This window comes from Triticum aestivum, chromosome 7B (genome assembly GCF_018294505.1).
Source record: "Triticum aestivum cultivar Chinese Spring chromosome 7B, IWGSC CS RefSeq v2.1, whole genome shotgun sequence".
NCBI lineage: Eukaryota > Viridiplantae > Streptophyta > Magnoliopsida > Poales > Poaceae > Triticum > Triticum aestivum.
This window is the reverse complement of record NC_057813.1, coordinates 30,294,747-30,309,321: the sequence shown is the minus strand read 5'-3', so window position 1 is coordinate 30,309,321 and position 14,575 is coordinate 30,294,747. Positions and strand designations below refer to the sequence as shown.

General features: G+C 48.3%; 1 protein-coding gene across 3 annotated transcripts; it reads left to right on the top strand.

The window, feature by feature from the left end:
• Positions 1–10,252: 10,252 nt before the first annotated feature.
• LOC123161339 (protein FAR1-RELATED SEQUENCE 2) lies at positions 10,253–13,568 on the top strand. Of its 3 annotated transcripts, none has more exons than XM_044579180.1 (6): positions 10,254–10,616; positions 10,879–10,998; positions 11,413–12,710; positions 12,784–12,876; positions 12,956–13,006; positions 13,085–13,568. In XM_044579180.1, exons 3-6 carry the CDS (start codon positions 11,415–11,417, stop codon positions 13,301–13,303), a joined length of 1,659 nt encoding a protein of 552 aa, XP_044435115.1. In that variant the 5' UTR covers positions 10,254–10,616; positions 10,879–10,998; positions 11,413–11,414; the 3' UTR covers positions 13,304–13,568. The 3 variants fall into 3 exon arrangements, with proteins under 3 accessions (XP_044435116.1, XP_044435115.1, XP_044435114.1); XM_044579179.1 differs by having other exon boundaries at positions 10,802–10,998; XM_044579181.1 differs by lacking the exon at positions 10,879–10,998 and having other exon boundaries at positions 10,253–10,616.
• Positions 13,569–14,575: the final 1,007 nt, after the last annotated feature.

Below are 14,575 nucleotides of genomic sequence, written 5' to 3'. Positions count from 1 at the left end.
GGCACAACGGAGACACAGGCGCAGACGTGCAGTAGGGACCCGTTTTAAGGATTCTTTTCAGATTAAGACCCTGCGTAAACCTTTTTTACTGTCTCTTGTTGACAACATCCCCCGGTTTTCGCTATAACCGAGGAGGAGGCTGGCGTCTTGGCATGTGGCCACGCCAGAATCTTGCGCGTACCTGGACACAAGGGGCTTTTTTACCAAGGGCTTTGGTTCGGCCCGTCTTCATAAAGACCGAATACCTTAGGGAGTGTTCGGCGTCGCGAGTTTGTCCTTATATGCATCAGCTCCGAATCATGTCATTGGTCAAATGTTGGGTTTTCCCGGCTCCTGTGTTTTGCTGCCTTACGTTCCGCTCCATCGGCTAAGGCGGCACCAGGAGAACTACTGCGATTGTGCCCCGGTTCGGCCAGGCGAGCATCTCAGTAGAGAAAGCCGAAAACTGACTGTCATGATATAGCGAGAGACTGGTCAGCCACTCGATGACTCTCGGAATCTTTAGGATTCCTCCGCATTAACGAAGGGCCGCTTCCCGGTCAGGCACACACGCGCCCCGAATTCGGGCGAGCGCGGTGCCCTAGGGGCTATTAAGTAGCCCCACTGTCAAACTCCTATGGCTAAGTGAAAGTGATAAAGCATTATAGTCCGGTTGCCTAGTTCGCCGCGCTATCACCTCCTTTGTAGGACCAAGACGTTGGATTAAGTGTGAAAAGGCGCCTTTTTGCGAACACCCCCGCATTATATGCGTGGGGGCTGAAGCCAACGACTACCATCTTTCATGTTATATACACATATACATTAACGGCCGCACATGAGGTATTATAATTCTTGCAAGCACAAGTATAAAAAGCTCTTATATTCTATCAAAATATTCCTTTTACAATAGCACATGCTATTTGAACACAACATCCTTCGAGCACTGCGCTTCTATTAAACGAGCGCCCGGAAGAACTTCCTCAAAGTAGTGCTTGGCAGGTACTCGGCTTTCGTCCGAATCCCGGGATGCAACAACACTGGCCTTCATATCCGCCCAGTATGTCTTGACATGGGCAAGAGCCATTTGTGCACCCTCTATGCATGCCGACCTCTTCAATGCATCAACATGAGGCACCGAACCAAGGAACTGTTGCACCAAACTAAAATAACTCTTCGGCTCTGGCTCTTCCAGCCACAAACGACTCGCAACATACCTCATGGCGAGTCCGGATAACCTGTTCAGCTCCGCCCAGGCGGCCAAATGGTCGGATACCAAAAGTGGGTGTTCTGAATTGTGGAACTGCGACCAAAAAAGTTCTTCCAACTCATGGTCACCTCGACCTCGGAAGTGTTCAGTTGCGTCTGCCGCACTCGCTGCCAAATCCAGATAAGTGTTTTCCGCACTCCACTGCCGGTCTAATGGAGCATACTTAGGATCCCCGAACTTCATCCGCAGCATATAGGGCTTTCCAGCCGTGATATCTTCGGCCTGGCGCAGCTCCTCCTTCATAGCTCTCATTGCAGAGCGAGTATCCTTGGCCTCGACAGTAATCTTCTCAAGGTCCTTCTGAGCCGCCCTCTCTTCTTGTTCGAGAAATTTACAGCGGTCGGCAGCATCCTTCAATTTTATAGCCATCTCGGCTATTACTTTCTTGCTCTGGCAGTGAGCAGCCTGTTCGGCTTTTAGCTCTTCAGCCGCCTTAACGGCAGCCGCATCACTTTTTCTAGCTTGCTCCTTGGCTCGGGCAAGTTCCGCCCGAATGTTCTCCACGGCAGCAGCACCATCTACATTAAGCACATATCTTATAAGGCACGAGCATCGAACTCCTCTTATCAGATGTCTGTGGAGCATACCTTGTGCCTCGTCTAGCCGCTTATTTACAAGCGCGATGTCGGCATCCGCCACGTCAAGTTGCCGCTTTAGCTCGGCAGGTTCATCAGTCCGGCTAGCCATCGAACGCCTCGCCACCTTCATAAAAAGGTGACATATTACACCTGGGGTTATGATCCTCTATGCGCCATCACTTTTGACGACACACAGAGTCTCAGGGGCTACTATTTATACAGGGCGCATTTTATATATGCGGCTCTACCAAAAGGTACACCTTTTCACGTGCCTCAAAGCCTGTCAGTAAACTCCTGGCGGCCTCGTACAATCCGCTTTCTGCGGATGAAATCCTTCCTATCACCGTGTTCATCAACGTACGGTGTTCTTCTGAGACGGACGCTCGCCCGAGCAGATACCTCAGCCCCTCCGACCGCGCACCAGAGGGTGCCGGACTAGCCCGACGACCCTTTTCAGGGTCCGGACTTGAAAAAACCCTCCGGGACGACATCTCGGGGTCGCCTGCCTCGTAAGACGGTGCAGCTAGGGGAGGCGTTTCGCTCTCCATCATCTCTGGACGAAGATCCCCTGAAGACGAGCTCTGTTGAGAAGGGTTGAGATCCGAATTGCAAGGTAATGTTTCGGTTATCTTCCTCAGAAATAAAACAGGGATGCCACTCATTTTGGAACCCCTCTCTTTACTTACGGCTCGGAGGAGAGCTGATCCCCTTGAGGGCGCAATGCGGCCGGGGCATTCTCCGGCGCCGGACCCTCTGACGAAGATTTCTTCCCCCGTTTCAAGGTCATCCCCTCCGGGTCTTTAGAGGCAGTCCTTTTCTTTCCCAGATTGGGGGAATTCTCAATTCATCCCTTCCCGACAGCCTCCTTCGCGGAGGCGGTAGCTCCTTGGTTCCCTTCTTCGCCCTCTGCCGAAAGTATAATCTCCAGCATCCTGGTTAACACGGGATCCGGCACGGTCTCGGGCAGGGGGGCTGGACACCTGATAAGCTTTGCCTTTGCTATCCACTCCTGTTTAAAGGATAGCTCTGTTAAAGGGCAATTTTATGATGAAAATACAGATCGCATGTCCAAATACGGGGCTACTTACCTGAGCATCCGGGTGATTGCAGCTCAGACCTGCGTCCTCGTACAAGTCCGGACACCTTGCTTGTGATGCGAAGAACAATTTGTACATCTCCACGGGCGTCGCACCCATAAAATGTTGGAGGACTCGCGGTCCCTCCGGATTAAATTCCCACAGGCAAAGAGGGCGACGTTGGCAGGGCAGCATGCGGCGAATCAGCATAACTTGCGCCACTACGGTCAAGTTAATATCTCTTTCTAGGAGATCTCGAACGCGGTCCTGCAGTAGGGGCACGTCTTTGGACGGCCCCCAGATAAGCCCTTCATGGACCCATGACGCTCGCCGTGGTGGGGGACCCGAGCGAAAAGCAGGTGGCGCCACCCATGTGGTGCCCCTGGGGGGCTGTGATGTAAAACCAGTCCCGTTGCCATAAGCCGAACTCCTCTTGGAAAGAGCCCTTGGGCCATGGAGCGTCGGTCATCTTGCTTATGATAGCTCCTCCGCACTCAGTGTGCTGCCCCTCGATCATCTTCGGTTCCACCTTGAAGGTTCTAAGCCACAATCCGAAGTGAGGAGTAATATGGAGGAAGGCCTCACACACGACAATGAATGATGAGATTTGGAGGATGGACTCCGGAGCTAAGTCATGGAATTCTAGCCCGTAATAAAACATAAGCCCCCTCACGAAGGGATCAATTGGGAAGCCTAGCCCCCGAAGGAAGTGAGATGTGAACACCACGCTCTCACCGGGCCGGGGAGTGGGAATGGCCTGCCCTTGAGCAGGCAGCCTATGCGAGATTTCGCCGGTTAGGTACCGGACATCTCTCAGCTTTCGCACGTCTTCTTCCGTAACGGAGGAAGGCATCCACCGGCCTTGAAGGTCGGAGCCGGACATCGTCGAAGGTCTGAAGTGCCTAAAACTTGAGCTTTGGGTGTTGGAACTCGAAGCGAGGGGCGGATTCGATTGGATCGAAAAGAAAGGAGTCGAGCCTTGGTCTCTTTATAAAGGAGTTGAATACCAAGAGCCCTCCCCGTAACCTTTTGGGACTCGCTTTCAATTAGGGAGTCATACCAAAGGCGCGGTTGGGTTACCCACGCCCGTATTGATGAGAATCCCGAAAGAAGGGGACACGATCTCTGCTTTGACAAGACGTGCCAAGGAAACCGCCTCGCTAAACGCGCTGAGGTGGAACAGTAAAATGATTCGAATAAAGGCTTGGCCGTGGCGTGATGTCATGCTGCGGAATACGTCAGCAGATTAGATTTGTGCAGATATTATTCTCTCTACGGTGGTATGTGGAACTTATTTTGCAGAGCCGGACACTATCCTTGTGTTCAACATCTTCTATGAAGTATTCGGAGGAGGAACCCGCCTTGCAATGCCGAAGACAATTTGCGCGCCGGACTCGTCGTCATTGAAGCCTGGTTCAGGGGCTACTGAGGGAGTCCTGGATTAGGGGGTGTCCGGATGGCCGGACTATGACCTTTGGCCGGACTCCCGGACTATGAAGATACAAGATTGAAGACTTCGTCCCGTGTCCGGATGGGACTTTCCTTGGCGTGGAAGGCAAGCTTGGCGATATGATATGAAGATCTCCTCCCATTGTAACCGACTCTATGTAACCCTAGCCCTCTCCGGTGTCTATATAAACCGGAGAGTTTTAGTCTGTAGGACGAACAACAATCATACCATAGGCTAGCTTCTAGGGTTTAGCCTCTCCGATCTCGTGGTAGCTCAACTCTTGTACCACCCATATCATCAATATTAATAAAGCAGGAGTAGGGTTTTACCTCCACCGAGAGGGCCCGAACCTGGGTAAAAACATCGTGTCCCTTGTCTCCTGTTACCATCCGCCTAGACGCACAGTTCGGGACCCCCTACCCAAGATCCGCCGGTTTTGACACCGACACCCATCACTAGCACGGCACAACACATAAGAAGGGTTAAAGTCGCCGGCTTTGTTGGAAGGGGTGGCTTTGCCCTTTTTGACATCACCACCCTTCACATTGTTCTTCTTCTCCTTAGGAGCACCCTCTCCCTCCTTCACAAAAGTTTGCTTGAGAGGAGGAGGTCATTTGGTCTTGTCGTTCTTCTTCTTGTTCTTGGACTTGGGTGCGAACCCAACTACCTCCTTGGCCACAACTTCCTTTTGATTGCTCAAAAGGTCGTTGAGGTTCTTCTCACCTTGTATGCACGTCACAAGGCCTTTCTTGAGTTGCTCCTTCAACTTGGAATTCTCCTCCACAATATGCACATGCTCACAACATGGGTTAGTGGCATTTGCATTATCAATTAATACCATATGAGGAAAGGTGGCCTTTTCTTTGGTTAGCTTAACTTGGAGTTGATCATGAGACTCCTTGAGGCTAGCCTGAGCACCCTTCAAGACCTTGTGGGCCTTGTCAAGTATATCAAACTCCTCCTTGAGTCTAGCATGATCAACGCCAAGTTTAGCCTTCTCGGAAGTTAGCACACGAGACACAACAAGGGCATTATCAAGATCTTTCTTTAACTTGGCATGGTCATTGTTGTGTGACTCTTCAAGAGTCAAACGATGCCCACGCTCTTCCTCAAGAGCATTAGAGAGATCCGATATCTCATCGGCATAGTCACGACTATGACCTTCCATCTTAGAGATGGTTTCTTCATGAGCCTCGATCATGTCATTGGCTTCACCAAGTTGTTCCAAGAGAGCAACAAAGTGCTTCTTGGATTTGCCTTTGAGCTTACTCATAAAAGACTCAAATTCATTCACTTCCTCATTAGACCCCACACTTTCATCAATGCCATCCGTCAAGGAGGGATTAGTAATGATGGTGGTTTTGATGTTGGGGGTTACCTTGTTGGTGGCTTTAGCCATGAGACACTTGGCGGTGATGTTCTCATTGGGTGAGTCAAAGAGGGACACCCGTGGAGTTGTGGCAATGGCAATGAAGGCCATGGCCATGGCTTCACTATCTTCATCATCATCGTCATCCTCATGGTATTCTTCTTGAACCACCAACCCTCGAGTAGGAGTCTTTTTGGTGAAGTTGTTCTTGTTGGGGAAGGACTTGGCTTTGTCTTTTTAGATGAGCTTGCCACCATTGTCTTCCCGCTTCTCGTAAGGGCAATCCACAACAAAATGGCTCACATTGCCATAATTGTAACATGTTCTCACGCGTTGCTTGCCCTTGAACCCACTTGAGTTGTTCTTGTTGAAGTTGGGCCTTGTGTTCTTCTTGCTCCAAAATTTCCTTGAAGCAAGAGCCATGTGCTCATGATAATCATATTTTGTATCTTCAGGGTTGCTCTCCTCATCTTCCTCTTCTTCCTCTTATTCCACAATAACATTGGCCTTCAAGGCAAGGTTGGGCTTCTTTTCCCTTTGAGAGCGTAACACCGCATTGTCGGCGGTCTTGTCCAAGATCCTCATTGCCACAAACTCATCCAACACTTCATTTGAGGTCTAAGAGTGGAAGTTCGGTCTTTGACGGATGACGGAGGACAAGGCCTTGTGGTAAGGCATCATTGCTTTGAGGAACTTGTGGTTGATCCAATTGTCATCTGTGTCCTTGCTCCCATGATCTCGGAGTGAGATCGCAAGTTTGGTTACTCTCCAAAAGAGCTCACGAGGTTCTTCATCTTCTTTCATTGCAAACTCATCGGCTTCATCTTGCACCACTTCATAGTTGGAGCGTTGAATGCTTGCGCTTCCCTTATAGAGGGAAACAACACAATGCATATATGGAAGATCTTGGGGGCATCTTTGGCCATGGCGAAGGGTCAAAGATGAGGGAGATCTTCGGGTAGAACTGCATCTTGAATGATGAAGAGAGCATTCTCATTGAATTGATTGTCCACGGCTTCTCTAGGGGTGAAGTTGCCTCGGTCATGTGGATGGAAACCTTCTTCAATGATTCTCCAAAGATTAGTATTCACATGATTTAAATGACGCTTGAAGCGATATACCCAAGAATCAAAGTCCTCATTTTTCACAATCTTAGGAGGAGGGCCGACATGATTTAAATGAGTAGAAGGAATCGGTCCTCCATAAATTGGAGGTGCCACATGGGCAAAGATGCTGGTGCCATTTCTACCACTAGTAGAAGGATCCTTTTCACTAGTAGCTTCCCCCTTGTCGGAGTTAGTATCCGTCACCTTGTCAGTGGGATCACCCACTTTCAACGGCGAGGTAGATAGTTTAAGTCCTTCTAAGAATTTATTAAACATGCTTTCAACCTCGGTTGTCATGGAGGTTTTCAATGTGTCCAAAGCCCCATTGAATTCCTCACGAGACACGCGGTTCCCCCATCACCCGTAGACGAGCTCGGATTCACACCAGAGTGCTCCTCCCTACCGTCTACGGTGTCAACCATACTCTTCGGATGGCAAAGTCCTTAATAAAGAGACGAGACGCTGATACCAAATGAAAGGATCGATATAGTTGACTAGAGGGGGGGGTGAATAGGCAACTAACAATTTTTAGCTTTTCTTTACCAAATTAAACTTTGCATCAAAGTAGGTTGTCTAGATATGCAACTAAGTGTGCAACCTATATGATGCAACAACAACAAGTGCACAAGCAAGCAAGGGATACAACACAAATAAGCTTGCACAAGTAAAGGCACGAGATAACCAAGAGTGGAGCCGATGAAGACGAGGATGTGTTACCGAAGTTCCTTCCTTTTGAGGGGAAGTACGTCTCCGTTAGAGCGGTGTGGAGGCACAATGCTCCCCAAGAAGCCACTAGGACCACCGTATTCTCCTCACGCCCTCACACAATGCGAGATGCCGTGATTCCACTATTGGTGCTCTTGAAGGCGGCGACCGAACCTTTACAAACAAGGTTGAGGCAATTTCCACAACTTAATTGGAGGCTCCCAACGACACCACGAAGCTTCACCACAATGGACTATGGCTCCGCGGTGACCTCAACCGTCTAGGGTGCTCAAACACCCAAGAGTAACAAGATCCGCTAGGGATTAGTGGGTGGAATCAAATTTCTCTTGGTGGAAGTGTAGATCAGGGCCTTCTCAACCAATCCCGAGCAAATCAACAAGTTTGATTGGCTAGGGAGAGAGATCGGGCGAAAATGGAGCTTGGAGCAACAATGGAGCTTTGGGGGAAGAGGTAGGTCAACTTTGGAGAAGAAGACCCCCTTTTATAGTGGGGGGAACAATCCAACCGTTACCCCCTAGAACAGCCCCGCAGAGGGCGGTACTACCACAGGGGGCATCGGTACTACCGCTAGCCCCAGCGGTACTACCGCTCCCCCTCGCGGTACTGCCGTGCAGCCAGGGAGGGCAAGCAGATGGGCAGGGGATGGACCCAGAGCGGTACTGCCGCGATGGTAGGGCGGTACTACCGCTCTTGAGCGGTACTACCGCTTCTACTTCCGCTGCTTAGTGCCGCACAATCCGACACGAGGGGCGACCCCCTCGAGTCGACGTGGTAGGAGCCTAGTACCGCAGTGGTACTACGGCTGAGGACCCACAGGCAGTACTACTGCTGCAAAGCGGTACTGCCGCCTATGGCTCTTGAGCGGTACTACCGTTGGGCACCACGGTACTACCGCTGGGACCAAGCCAAAACCCATAGAAGGGGAAGAAAGCCTCCATCGAAGCGGGAAGGCTCAGTGGGTGCAAAACGGATGTGTACGTGTTGATTCCACCCTAGCCTTACCAACAGCGGATCCCCTCTTGATAGTACGGTGACTCCTACGAAACATGTCCACCAAAATAGAAACGAAAGAGCTACACCATCTTGATTAGAACTCCGAGGGGAAGGAATTGTCTCATGCCAAAGGATAGATCTCTGAAATGCTCAAAGCACACGATTAGTCCGCAAACGTGTTGTCATTAATCACCAAAAATACATTGAGAGAGATATGCCTTAACAAGAGTTTTGAAAGGCCACTACTTTCCCGACACTGACTTCATGCATGCTACTATACCCAAGTCGGCGTCGGCCACTTGGAGGGAGATCATGGCCGGGAGGGAGGCCCTACGATCTGGACTGATTTCCCGCGTGGGCGATGGCTCCTCCATTTCGGTTTGGAATGACAAGTGGATTCTAGGTACAATATCCATGTCTCCTATTTTTCGACCACAACATACGACTGTTGAGCGTGTGTCAGAGCTTATTGATCCATCTAACTGGTCGTGGAGACAAGAACTTGTTTGTCATACTTTCATTGCTCCGGATGCTGAAGCAATATTGAATATACCTATTCGGCAAGGAGGAGGAGATGATTTTCTTGCATGGGCATTCGAAAGATCGGGGAAATACACTGTGAAGTCGGCGTACCGTGCTCTCGTGACTCAGAAAGAGCGAGCTGCTCTAGAGGAAGGGACGGCTACCGGAACCTCAAAGGAAGATACACAATTGTGGAAATCCCTATGGAAATTGAATGTCATCCCGAAGGTTAGAGTGTTCTGATGGAGGGTTCTTCGTGGTATTCTCCCAGATGAAGCCACTCTTAACTATCGACATATTGCAGAGATTCGTCGATGCAAAGTTTGTTTGGCTATAGACGAGAATTTGGAGCATGCACTCATACATTGTTCACATGCGAAATGCTTCTGGGAAGAAGCGTACGCTGTGCCTCGTCTTCATCCAGATTCATGGGCGCGGGATATCACATGTGATCCTCGGTTTACTGATGACGACCGCGCCAAGATCACAACAATAATGTGGTCCATCTGGCACTCCAGGAACCGGATCAAGCACGGCGAAGAGGGAAAGAATCCCATGGCGACGATCAGGGCTACCAAGGAGGCGATTGCCCTTCTTCATCTTCCACGTTGAGATGCGATGATCCTGCCTGGTTTCGGTTGGAGACCACCTGATGAGGGACTCGTCAAGATCTCCACGGACAGTGCCTTAAACCTTGCAGATGGCAAAGGAGGTGCGGGAGGGGTGGCTAGATCCTCTTCGGCGCTCCTAGGAGCATGGTGCAAACCATATTCGGGTATTTCTGATCCCTTGATTATGGAGGGATTATCACTACGAGATGGAGCTCGGTTCGCTTCACTTCGACGATTCTCGCATGTGGTCATGGAAACTGATTGCTTGAAAATGGTGACGTTCTGGAACACTCGCCACAATTCTCGGTCAATTGTGGCTCCTTTATTGTTAGAGATAGGAGAGCTATGTAATAATTTTACTTCATTTGATATTCAGCATGTATCCAGGTCAGCTAATGTTCCGGCGCATCTGTGTGCAAAGCGCGCTTGCACTCTGAATATGACCGATAGCTGGCTTGACGAGACTCCAGACTTCTTGTTGACCAGAATGCCTTTATATGAATAAAGCTCTCTGGTTTCCCCGAAAAAAAAAAAGATTTCACGGCCTTCCCTCTATTGTTCTTTCATTCCACAAAAGCGGCTACTGTGCTAGCTACCAGGTAGCAAACGAAATGCTCCCCGTGCCCCGACCCTTCCGCTCTCGCTCCTCGCCGCAGCCCACCCCTGCTCCAGTCCGGCGGGCTTTCTCGTCTCCACTACCCAGTCTGGACCTCTCAAGGCACCCTTCAGGCCATCTCGACGTGGCGTAGGAAGACCACTGGCCGCTGCCGCCACCGCGATCGCGTCCACCCGCCACGCGCGGCAGCTGTTCGACGCAATGCCGGCCTCGCCGCGAGACGCCATCTTCTGCGCCACCAACGCACGCGTCTAGCCGCGGCAGTGCCGGCCTTGCCCCAGTGCGAGCGTGCGCTTCTTTGGCCGCGCGGTGGCGTTTCCTAGGTGCGCGAACGGCACGGCCCTGCCCTCTCCACCCCCGTCCCGCTTCTTATTTAATTTTTCCTTTTGTGGCAATTTTGTTTTCTCCTATGAACTTCATACCATGAGCACAATATTTTTTTGAATAAGTGAATACAAGAAATTAGTTGCAACCAGACGTGCTCAAGTTGATCCCTTCTCCATACCAGAAAGGCAGCTCGGTTTTCCCAGATCGCCGCCTCCTGCTTTCGCTTACCCTAATTGCTGAAGGAGATTTCTACGGCAGAAAAACAGGCTTGCCTAAACCGCTGTGGTCGACGCCAATCACACTACACCGCGCGGTGCCGCCGAAGCAGGCCACGTTGTGGGTGGACTGTGGACGAGCTCGAGGACACGGAGCTAGGAGGTGAGGTTCTTGTTCAATTCCTGCATCTTCCGTCTAGCTTTCCTTGGTCAGGTCAATACAATAGGCTGTGTGCTACGTACTGCCGGTGTTTGGTTTGTGCCAAGTCAGGTCTGGCTCTCTGTGATGTGTAATGGGTGTGCTCTTGAGTTGGCTGTATGTGGTGGTGTTACTGATCTGATCAGGCAAAGTTCTTGTTCAACTTTTGCATCTTCCATCCTGCTTTTCTTGACCAGATCAATGCCTTTGCGTGTAAACGTTCTTAGCGCAACCGGAGCACTTTTACTGATTTGATCATCTCGTTAAGTCCAGCAGGAAGTTCGATTGCCAGCATTTAGGTCAATAATGTTACCATATTATTAGTGTAGTTATATTGCCTTTGAATGAGAATGACTAATTATTTTTCATGATTTATAGGAATGGATGATGGGATCAGTGGCGTTCAAGAATCAAGTGACATGTCTATTTCGAGCGATGGCGACGGCATTAAGCAACGAAAGGAAAGCAATGTGGAGCTTGCACATGGCCTTGCTGAAGCTCAATCATATGGATCACTTGGAGAACCTGAAGTGGGGATGACCTTTGATACCGAGAATGAGGTGAGAGAGTACTACAACACATATGCTAAAGCAAAAGGCTTCGGTGTGACGAGAAGGAGTTCACACAGAGATGATAATGGACAACTGAAGTACCTTACGTTTTCCTGCTCTCGCTATGGTAAGGCTCAGTCCAACTCAGGAAATATGTTGAAGCCAAGTCGAACAGCCGGGACAGGATGTAAAGCTAAAATCAATATTACCCGTGCTCCTGATGGGAGGTTTCATCTTTCGACGGTCATTTTGGATCATAATCATACATTAAGTCCACCTAAACCTCGGCGGTTCAGATGCAACAAAAAGTTAGACTTCTGTGTCAAGCGAAGTCTTGAACTGAATGACCCGGCTGAAATACGAGTAAGCAAGAGTTCAGCCATACCTCGTGTCACACACTTTGACATCGAGAAGCAATTTCAATCAGCTTATACAAATTTGAAGTTCAAAGAATTTCAAGAAGAGCTAACACAAACTATGTACTGTGATCGGAAGTTGATGCAAAAGGAGGGGGCGATAGAAATGTATGAAATCACCGAGGATGTGCTGATTGACGAAGATAAAGGATGGAGAAAAGATATTGTGCACCATGTATACTTCAGTGAGGAAGAGTTTGAAGTTAAGTGTTCATGTCGCCGCTTTGAGTTCACTGGTATTCTCTGTAGGCATGTGTTATGTGTGCTCACTCACAAGAAAATCAAGGAGGTTCCTCCACAATACGTCTTTGATTGGTGGAAAAAAAATGTGAACAGAAAGCACAACTTTATCAGATGCACATATGGCGGCATGGAAGACACTCTTGCTGCAGAACGTTTTGATAGATTGTGCAATTCTTTCTACCCAGTTGCAGAGATAGGCGCCATGTCAGATGATTCATGCAATGCTTTGATGGAAGAGCTTCACACCCTGAAAATTCGATTCTCTAGCAACTCAAGTTCTGAAAATGGTAAGGAACATGTTGCTACACGGGAAGATGCACCTTTGAATGGAAAGACAACAAGTAAAACTACACCAAGTCCAATAGCTGTCAGGTGTGCTCGATGTCCTCCTTCACCGAGAAAACAATCTATGCTTGATAAGCTTATTTGTCAAGCAAACGAAAAGAAGAAGGAAGCTGAACAAAAGGTATTGTTGCATATATTATGTTTGTTTGTAAGCTACTTTTTATAAAAACTCGCTAATTTTGCATTTATTTCAGGCTTCCTCCACAAATTTGAACAAGAAAAGGCCCCGTAAAAATAGAAAATCATCAGTGGATGATATTCTAGAACAACATATTATGGAACATTCGGTATGTAATCTTGTTCTCAGTTGTTCAATAATATATTTTCATGTATTTTCTAAGCTAACAGCTTTGCATTCTGAAACAGAGTCAGCAACCTGTTTGTTTGGATGGCCCAGCTAGTAGCATCACATCTCAGGTATATTTGTTTCTCATCTTTTTATTTGTAGCAAACACCTGAGTATCCATGTCATTTTTATGACTTCATTTGGAGCAGAGAACATTTGACTTGGCTATTACCACTAGCAACATAAATCCATCTGTGACAGCTACAATACCATCTGGAGGTTCATCGACAATGGTTATGCCTCAAATTCTTGGAGAATACACACTTATGCCATTTCAAGTTCAACAAGGATCGGCTATAGTGTCCAGCTCTGCAGAACTACACTTTGATGGAATTGGAGGGCTCAACAATACGGTGGACCGGAGTTAGACAGGATTTATGTAATTTGAAGATGTTGGATGCTGTATTTTTAGTGTAGTAGCTGTAGCTGATAGGCACCAGGGCACTAGAATGTAGACACATTTATGTTTATCTTCTGGTCTCTCCCCTAAGTACTAGAACTGATTACAAAATTATTATACATTTGCAATTTTTTAAGGATATGTGTGTACGTGTGTGCACATTTTGCAATTTGCCATGGATACGCCATATGTGCATATGACTGGGAGCTTTCTATTCCAACTGTTTGTTTCAAGTTCTAGTTGTGCATCGTACAAGCAGGTTATGCCCTTCTTTTTCATGTGCTTCAGGATATATGTAGTGTAAGATGGCTCTTCCATGTCAATCTTGTCTAAAGCTTGATAATCTTGTCTAAAGCATCACCGTGCTACTAACCCCAGCTTGATAATCTTTATTTATCATTCTCAGCAATCAATCACAGAAAAATATCACCTCTGTACCAAAATGTAAGAGTTTTTTGATGGCATAAAAAACGTCTTGCATTTTGTTACAGATTGAGTACTACATAAGGATGTTTCTAGCAGATAGATTTCTTTTTCATGATCCTAGTTGGAAAAAGTATGATCACTAAAGTACGTAGTGATCTAAACGCTCTTTGTATTTCTTTACAGAGGGAGTACACGTCCCTCATGCTTTACAATCTTTCAAACTTTCCAGAACTAGACAACCTTGGTTTTATTGATAAGATCGGAGTTTACAACCGCACAAATGCATTTAACGCAAAGTACAAGTTACAATCAACAGCAACCACACGAGCAATTCTCTGTTCGGAAGTTGCGCATTCCAGTTATCTTCTGTTCCAGAGACAAGTGCATGATTTGGAACCTACTCATGTGCTAATTGTTTTTGGTCTCTTTTGATTTGGGAAACTGCACTTGGTGCTTCTTGCCGGACTGCACGGAGAATATAATCTAGGCTGGAGTGCCTGTATGCTGCCTCTCCCTGCAAAGGAGAAACAATAAAAGCAGAGTCATTTTCCCATTCATTTTCAGTGGCACACCGACAGGTTTGTCCAGGCCGTTCCGAGCCGAACGCCGTAGAGGCAAGCATGGACTTCAGCTCCCTCATGACGCGCACCTGCCTTTGGGTCACTGACATGTGAGCCAGCCACCTGTTGGGCCCACATGTCATAGACACAAAGGTAGGTGCCTTAAGGCACCGAAACCTCCTCCGCTCCCTCAGCACTCAGGCATCTCACATGTTTTTCTTTTTCTTTTTTCATTAAACATTGTCAGTGGAAGG